The sequence below is a fragment of the Lactuca serriola genome, chromosome 5, assembly GCF_051521515.1.
Source record: "Lactuca serriola cultivar US96UC23 chromosome 5, Lser_US96UC23_V15, whole genome shotgun sequence".
In the NCBI taxonomy this organism is placed as follows: Eukaryota; Viridiplantae; Streptophyta; class Magnoliopsida; order Asterales; family Asteraceae; genus Lactuca; species Lactuca serriola.
In genome coordinates this window covers 331,707,417-331,716,054 of record NC_136412.1, presented here as the reverse complement: position 1 = coordinate 331,716,054, position 8,638 = coordinate 331,707,417, and the positions used below count along the sequence as shown (strand labels likewise).

The following is an 8,638-nucleotide window of genomic DNA, read 5'->3' as shown; positions in this document are numbered from 1 at the left end:
GCGCTTGGTACATTATGTGGTTGTCCTTACAGCGGATACAAAGGTTGTGTAGTGTGTGGGGAACAAACGCATTGTATTAGACTTCCTAAATCAAAGAAGCAGAGCTATGCTGGTCACAGACGATATCTACCATATAAGCATCCTTTTAGAAGTCAAAGGAATGCGTTCAATGGAGAACAAGAGTTCACAACTGCTCCAGAACCTTTGAATGGTGAAGAAATATTTAACAATGTCAAATATGTTATAAATAAATAGGGAAAGGGAGCTAATAATAAGGAATCAGACATCCAAAAAACTTCGACAGGAAGAGGTGGGAAGATAAAAAGAAAAAAAAGAACATCAAAAGAAGTGTGTTATTCAGATGTTAGCAACAAAGAAAACACATATTGGAAGAAATATAATATATGGTATCGACGTCTTAGGTATTGGCAGCATAATCTTGTCCATCATTGTATAGATTTTATGCATGTCGAAAAGAATGTAGGTGAGAGTCTAGTTGGAACAATGCTCAACATTCCTGGCAAAACAAAAGATGGATTGCAGGCTCGATTGGATTTGGCACATTTTGGGTTAAAGCCAGAGTTACAAGTTCATATTGAAGGCAACAAAACCACACTTCCGGCAGCAAGTTACACATTAACAACAGAGGAAAAAACCATGTTTTGTGAAACATTATACAATTTAAGGGTTCCACAAGGGTATTGTTCTAATTTTTCTAGTTTGGTGAGTCTAAAGGATAGGAAGCTTATCGGACTTAAATCACATGACTATCACATGCTCATGCAACAATTTTTGCCCATCGCAATACGGTCTATTATGCCGAAATCCACAAGGGATGTTACCAGATTTTGTTTCATTTTCAAATCAATATGTAGCAAAGAAATAAAAGTTAAGGAGCTCGATAAGTTGCAAGAAGAATTATGTGTCACATTGTGCCTGCTTGAGAAATACTTTCCTCCATCATTTTTTGATGTTATGGTTCATTTAACTGTGCATCTAATTAGGGAAGTAAAATTATGTGGTCCAGTATGCTTTCGATGGATGTATCCATTCGAAAGGTGTATGAAGGTTATTAAAGGGCACGTGCGGAATAAAAATAAACCAGAAGGTTGCATTGCAGAAGAGAATATTGCAGAAGAGACAATTGAGTTTTTAAGTGAATTCCAAAAAAATATGAATACTGTTGGTATTCCACTTGAGAAGCATAACAACTTTGGAAATCATAATGATGACTATAGTATTTCTCTTAGGGATGGCACTCCAGTATCAACATGTCGATCGGTTCAAGTTTCTCCGGACCTCTTCATCAAAGCACATTTCTATGTAATGCAAAATACAACTGAAGTTGTACCATATATTAAGTAAGTATTATTTACATGTATGTATTTATTTTAAAATTTTATAACATCGTGTATCTAATATAATAATAATCAATGTATTTGCAGTCGACACAAGGCATTTCTGAGAAACCAACACCCTTTTAAACGAAATGCATGGCTAGAGAATGAGCACAGTAAAATGTTTGGTCAATGGTTATGAGAGGAGGTACATTATTTTCATATTGAAATTATTTTTTTCTTTGTTGTATATGAGTTGAAGCTTATCCTTCTAATATGATTTAGGTTGAAAAAGAGTTATTGGTCTCAAAAGAAAGTGTATCAGAGACCGTTAGGTGGATTTCACATGGACCAAACACCAATGTACTGAAATACGATGCGTATGACATCAATGGATATACATTTCGTACAAAATGTCGTGAAGGTAAAGTTCATCAGAACAGCGGGGTTAGTGTAGTGGCAACTGACACACATATTTCTAATGAAGTTGTAACCTATGACCAAAACTCTTATTATGGGGTTGTAAAAGAGATATGGGTAATAGATTATCATTTAAAAAAAATTCCTCTTTTCATGTGTGACTGGGTTGACAATAAAAACGGAGTCAAGAAGGATCCGGTTGGGTACACCTTGGTTGAACTTGGTAGGTTAGGCCACAAAGATGATCCATTCATATTGGCCTCACAAGCACGACAAGTGTTCTACGTTACAGACCAACTGAATAAAAAAATGTCAATTGTCTTTATGACACCTCCCAAAAATTATAGAGATACGTATGACGACGTCGATGAGGAATTTAGTACTGTACTTTTTCCTCACAATGACAATATATTGCCACGTGTAGATCCACTTGACTTGTGTAAAGAATCACAGAATGATTATTTTCGGACTGACTGTCCGGGTATAGTCATACATAAGGTATAAATTTCTCATTCACATTCTAATTCTTGCATTTGTTTTATTTCAACTGTGAACATCCCATGATTTACATGTTTATAAGTAATATTTTTGCTACATTTTTCTGAGTCTAATGATTTCATTTGTTTGTATCAGGCACATGAGAATCCTTAATCATGGTGTTATTAATTTTACGTTTTGTTGTCTGGTGCTCGATACCCCAAAGTTAGTTGTCTGAAAGAGAAAAAAAAGGTTTCTTTGAAATTTGCTCGAATGAGTGCATGTTTGTTGGCAGTTGCTACTAGGTTTCCCTGAAAAAATTGTCAATTGCTTGATGTATATTAATTAGAATTAAAACTCCTTTGTCTCATTTGTGTTTTAACCCAAAATTGACAATAATACCCTTATTGCTAAACTATTTGTTTTTAACAAAATTGTGGATTAATGATCAAGAACTCTAATTATAAGAGTGTACTTTGTTTTTTTCTCCTTGTAATTATACTATTCCTAGTTCTCTGTTGGCAATTTAATTTAATATAATTTAGTTTCTATTCAAATTCTATGAATTTATAATATTTTATTTCATCAATGATCAATTAAACCATCATTATATTTACTTTGACTATTTTTGCAAAAGATGTTTAGAGTTCAACTATTAAACATTGAGTATCAGTGGCAAAAGAATAATTATGGTCACATGTTTTCTTTCTGTGTTACATAACAAAATATTCACTTTTCGACACCCCATATAGTAGAACATGGCGGTATGATAATACTTATATGCAAAAGTTTTAATTTCTTTCATCATGAAAATTCTTCATTTTCGGCACACATAAGAATTAAACGGTAACCATGAAATACTAATAGTGATATGTTCTTTTTTCACGGCAACTGTTCACTTTTAGTCGCACGTAAAAATTAGACCGTAATCATACAACACTTCTAGTTCAAGGTTCTTTTTTCATTAAACCATAACCATATAATACTTATAGTACTTGTTTTTTTTCCTTTAAAACATGGTTGTAGAATACTAAAAGTCACATGTTTTTTTAAGATTATTAATATTTTTTTACTTGTAATCACACATATGAAATAAATAAATGTCCACAAAATACTAACAGTCATATATTTTTTTTCTTGTATCATGACTATTGTTAACTATTAAACAAGCATAAGAGATTAAATCATGACTATGTGTTCTAAAAATTAGTAATAAAATACTCACAGTCATATGTTTTATATTTAACAGAAGATTTTTTTTTTTGTTTTTTTTTTGCTTTTACACACCTAATAATTTAATCAGTGACAATTAAATACTTACAATCAATTTTTTACTTTAAGCAATAACCTTTAGACACACTTTTAGTCAAAAGTGTGGCTGGGCGGTTTTGGCAAAAGTGTGACCATAGGTCATTTTTGTACTAGTGTAATATCTTTTTACAACTTTTAATTCATTCTAAAAACCAAAAATCAATTTAATTAGATTATATTTGTCAAACCTCTGGTCATCGGCGGAAACGTCGAGGTACGTGACGTAAATCGGTAATCACAATTATTGAATATACATTGAACAGTACAAATAAAATCTTTTATTATTAATGAATTAGAAATGACATTGACAATAACTATTGCTAAATCGCAACACACGCCTAACGATTCGGCGTGTACATGGTATAATAAAAATAAAGGAGAGTCTTCTAAGCGAACACTTCTGACCAGCTAAATAACCTGACAATACATGCATTAAGATACGTCAACAAAATTGTTGGTGAGTTCTACAGGTTTTGATAAAAAATATTTTATACCTAAAAGTTTTTTATAAAATTTATCTAGTTGACCAGCTTTTATAAATACATACTTTTCTATCAAAAGTATAAACGAGTTATAAAGGTATATTTAGACTCATTTAGAAATATCATTTGTTCAAGTCCAAAAATACACCATTTGATAAATATATAAGTAAATCAAACTTATAACATGTTTTTACAGTTTCCATGACCCAAATGCTTTTTATATAAGAATTTTGAATACCAATTTATATAAAAGAAAGTCATATCACTCTTTGTGAAAGCATAAAATAGCCAATTTTACTCTTGAAACCTTGTACAAGCATTTGTATAGTTTATATGTAAAACTCAAAAGTTTCGAATTTATAAATTTTGTAAATTCATGTCGTGGTATTAAATAAGTATTATTTTACTTAATTTGGAAACCAACACTTAACCAGTGGGGCAAACTCCTCCCATATAAATACCGTGTTTTCATATAAAAACAAAGGGTTAATATAAATAGCTTATTAATTGTAAGTTAATAAACCTTAAACAATCGTGTCATGTTGTTAATTAAGTGTTATATAACTTAAATTTTGGTATTGACACTTATCATTTTGAGTCACAAACTATCTCACTAGATACAGTCTCTTCCAACTAGTATAAGTGAACATTGACCCCATATAAACCTAATGTAAATTTTATACGGTAACAAAACAAATTTACGATCTAAGATGAGCCTTTAACCGACACTATAGGCGTTCCTGCCCCATAATAGCACAATACATAAGAATCACCATCATGTGAACCATACTAATGGTTAAAGCTAAAGATCTCAAACATATTACTCTTTTATCAAGACTTTTGGTCTAGGTGTAACAAGGTGTTGAAGATGTGTTCATCCCCTAATGGGTTGATTGTTCAAGTCACTTCGTTAGCAAAAGGTATAGTTTAGGTCCTTTAAGGGTAAGATTTAGAAGGTGTTTATGATAGCTGTTAAAAAAATATGTATTACTCTTTTATGTAGAATAAATGTAGCTAAGAATACGGAAGGCATAAAACCCGATTCGAATCTTTTGTCTCTAATGAATAAAACAATAATAGTAATATCCGTTGCATACGCACTGGTTGAATCGGTACACAGAAAACAAGTTACATCAGTGGAACTGTGAAAGGATCTTTTTTCACAAGTCGAAAAAATTCTTACATGATCCAAAAAGTAAAATGTAGTCATAATTGAATCATTCCTTCAAATTTTTATCGACTTACCTGTTGGGATTAAATAGGAGATATCCAAATAAACATAATACAAAAATAAATAATGCTAAAGACAACAATATTTTAACTAATTGAAGTTGTCATTTGAATGTGATATGCAAAACAAAATTAATTTATCGACAACTTATAAGTTTTCAAACGTATACCGCCTCTATAGAATGAGTATATTGTCCAATCACAACTTTTAGGCAAGTTATTTTAAAAACAAAAAAGATCCAACGTATTATTTGTTGATTTGTATAAACTAGTAAAAAAACTTCGAGCTTCGCCCGGTGTCGGTTTCTTTTACAATAAAAGGCAGCATGGACTAAACTTGGCAAATTGTGAAAAATATTGTGGCTAAATTTTTAAGACCACAAACTTTTGTAATAAGGGACCAAAATGTAAGAATCGAAAAGTTTAGTGGCAAATATCTAAAACAAAAGAACTTTATTATTCCTTAAGCTTTTGAGAATTAAAGGACTAAACTTAGAAAACCGTGAAAAATATTGTGGCTAAATTTTGAAGACAACAAACTTTTGTAATAAATGACCAAAAGTATAAAAATGGAAAAGTTTAATGGCAAATGTCTAAAACAAAGAAACGTTACTATTCCTTAAGCTTTTTAAGCTTTTGAAGACTACAAACTTTTGTAATAAGGAACCAAATGTAAAAATAGAAAAGTTTAGTGGCAAATGTAAAAAAACCTTTAATATTCGTTAAGTTTTTGAGAATATACATAACATTGTTATGATGGGCAATGGGCTCATTTTGTACAAGACGCTAGAGATGTGCATGGGCAGTCTCAAAATGGTTTAGTTATTTTTTGGACCGGTTTTCATATTTTTTGGTTTTTTTTAGTTTTAACGGTGAGTTTTAATTGTTAACAAATATCTATTAACATAAAAATGATATATTATAATTAAACAAAAATGATAAATTTAAATTTAATAAAAAAATGGTAGAAGTTGAGTAAACGTGTGATTAAAAAATGTGAAGTTAACTAAAAAAGTATATGTATATAAATTAAAAAATGTGAAGTTAACTAAAAAAGTATATGTATATAAATTTTCACTTCTGTATTTTTAGACCGGTCTCTGACCATTTTTGGGTTGGTCTGTTCTTATGTCGGTCTCAGAACGCTCCAATTTTTTTGGGATTTGTGTCCGAATAGTCTGTTCTTTTTTAGAAGCAATCTGGTTTTTTTAGTACGGTCTTTTTTCAGTTCGGTCTCAGTCTTTTTTGGGACCAATCCAAGTCTAATCTTTTTGTTCATGTCTAAATTAAGCAATGTATTTACATATTGTCTAACATACCATAGAGTTTTATCGAAAGGACATGCCCACACATTCAAAATGGATTTAAAATCATTAAATAGCAATCTAGGGTGGCCCTTTGTGAAGAAGTCATCTCACTGTGAACTCTAAGGCATGTGAACCACATGAACAAGGCCATGACTACCTGATCATGAACAAAATAATTCCGATCTCAATGTGCTTGATGCCTTGATATTGCACCCAATCATAGGAAATCAAGGAACTGAGTTCATGAATGATATGCTCAACAGACATCTAGTATCAAAGGGTATCAAACATAACTTCTCTGCTCCATACACTCAACAATAGAACGACGATCAAAGTTGTCTAGGTTGATGCTGAACTTTGCAAACCGGTTATTATTTGAGATGAAGATCTATCCACTACATGGTTCATTTAAAATCGTAGCATCATAAACAAGCATCTCATAATCAATTAAATATGTTTTTCTGATAACAGTAAGTGTTTATCACTTTTTTCACGTTTTATAATCTATTTTTAAATTACACCATACATCAATCCTTGTACCTTTTCCAAAACAAAGAGAGTAATAATTGTATATATACTAAAATGTTGTGCAAATAACACCTAACCGAAGAAACAACCTCATGGTTTTTTGAGCCACCTTCTTTTCTCTATGATTGCTTTATTTCTCTTTTGAGTGGTTTAAGGGGTAGGAAGAGCTTAGGGTTCCATGGGTTGGGCATAAAGCTTTAATGGAGGGTGTTGGTCCTTTCAATAAAGCAATATCTATCCTTGCCAGATTCCTTCCCTTACTTTTTAGTCTACAAATTAACAATCAATCTCTCATCACACTATTTTCAAGCAATCACCCTTCATTTCACTTTTTTTCCCCTCGTTATCAGTCCAAGATTTGCTCTCAAACTACGTACTCCTTTATCTTTTCTCTCTCACACACACAGGACATCCCCTCAAAATATGAAGAGACCAAATTTATTCTTTTGAACTTATAATCAATGCTATTGTAGTCCGCCATCATCTTCAAAATCAATAATCTTTATGAGATAAGCGAAGGTGAAATATATAGTTGCATGGTTCTGAGTGGATTTTTGACGTTTTCTACAGACTTTGCGCTCATTTCAACATTATCATACTTGCTGCCGTTAATACATACCAATACACACACACACACACACACACACACATATATATATATATATATATATATATATATATATATATATATATATATATATATATATATATATATATATATATATATATATATATATACTAACACACGTTTTTGTGTGTGCTTCATGATGACAAATAAGATTTTACAGCACGTTCCTTTTTCCTTTAATATTTGTTTATGATATTAGATTTAGAACTACAAATAAAGAAGCTAAGTTTAAAACAAGACGTACGCAAGGAAAAGCTGAATCATTTGTTTCTGCCTCTAGCACAACAAATTAAGTACAGTCTACAAAAAAGAATCGTGAGGCATGACTGAAAATGGTTCATAATTAGGCATGTATTTGGTCATGCTTAATTAGGGAGGATTAATATTTAGCTTTCTATGGTACCCTAATTAAACAATTGTTAGCATCAAAGTGACTTGCTAGTAAGAAATCACTTACCATGGACGATTACAACCTTAAAATCTTTCTGATTTATATATATATATATATATATATATATATATATATATATATATATATATATATATATATATATATATAAATTACTGAAATACATATATTATTTGATATACTTTCAGTTTTGCTCTTTGGACAGCCACCAGAGTGACTGCAAAGGAAAATAGTTGCGAAATATATAAAATTTCTAGACAACAATGAGCAAATCAATTTTTCCTAGTTAGATAATCAAACATCTCCTACAGATTAAATCCTTAGATCATTTATTTTCTTAACAACGTTGCTCAAAATTTTCTAACACACATTTGCATTTTTGGAACATCATTTTTTATAGAAGTAATCGCATGCAGATGCTAACAAAATGCACCGAATGCACAATTAATGTGATTTGATTTCTTATATATACAACCAAGCCAAGATGATTGAGGATGAAGTTGTCAACA

The 8,638-nt window shown here is 30.9% G+C and overlaps 1 protein-coding gene across 1 annotated transcript; it reads left to right on the top strand.

The window, feature by feature from the left end:
* Nucleotides 1-504: 504 nt before the first annotated feature.
* On the top strand, nucleotides 505-2,408 carry LOC145050989 (uncharacterized). Its single transcript, XM_078999152.1, has 4 exons — nucleotides 505-1,361; nucleotides 1,446-1,455; nucleotides 1,623-2,255; nucleotides 2,391-2,408. Exons 1-4 carry the CDS (start codon nucleotides 505-507, stop codon nucleotides 2,406-2,408), a joined length of 1,518 nt encoding a protein of 505 aa, XP_078855278.1.
* The last annotated feature ends 6,230 nt before the right edge of the window (nucleotides 2,409-8,638 follow it).

What these genes read in the sequence shown, in the direction of transcription:
- LOC145050989 (XM_078999152.1), top strand. Translation starts at nt 505, where the DNA reads ATGCTCAACATTCCTGGCAAAACAAAAGATGGATTGCAGGCTCGATTG.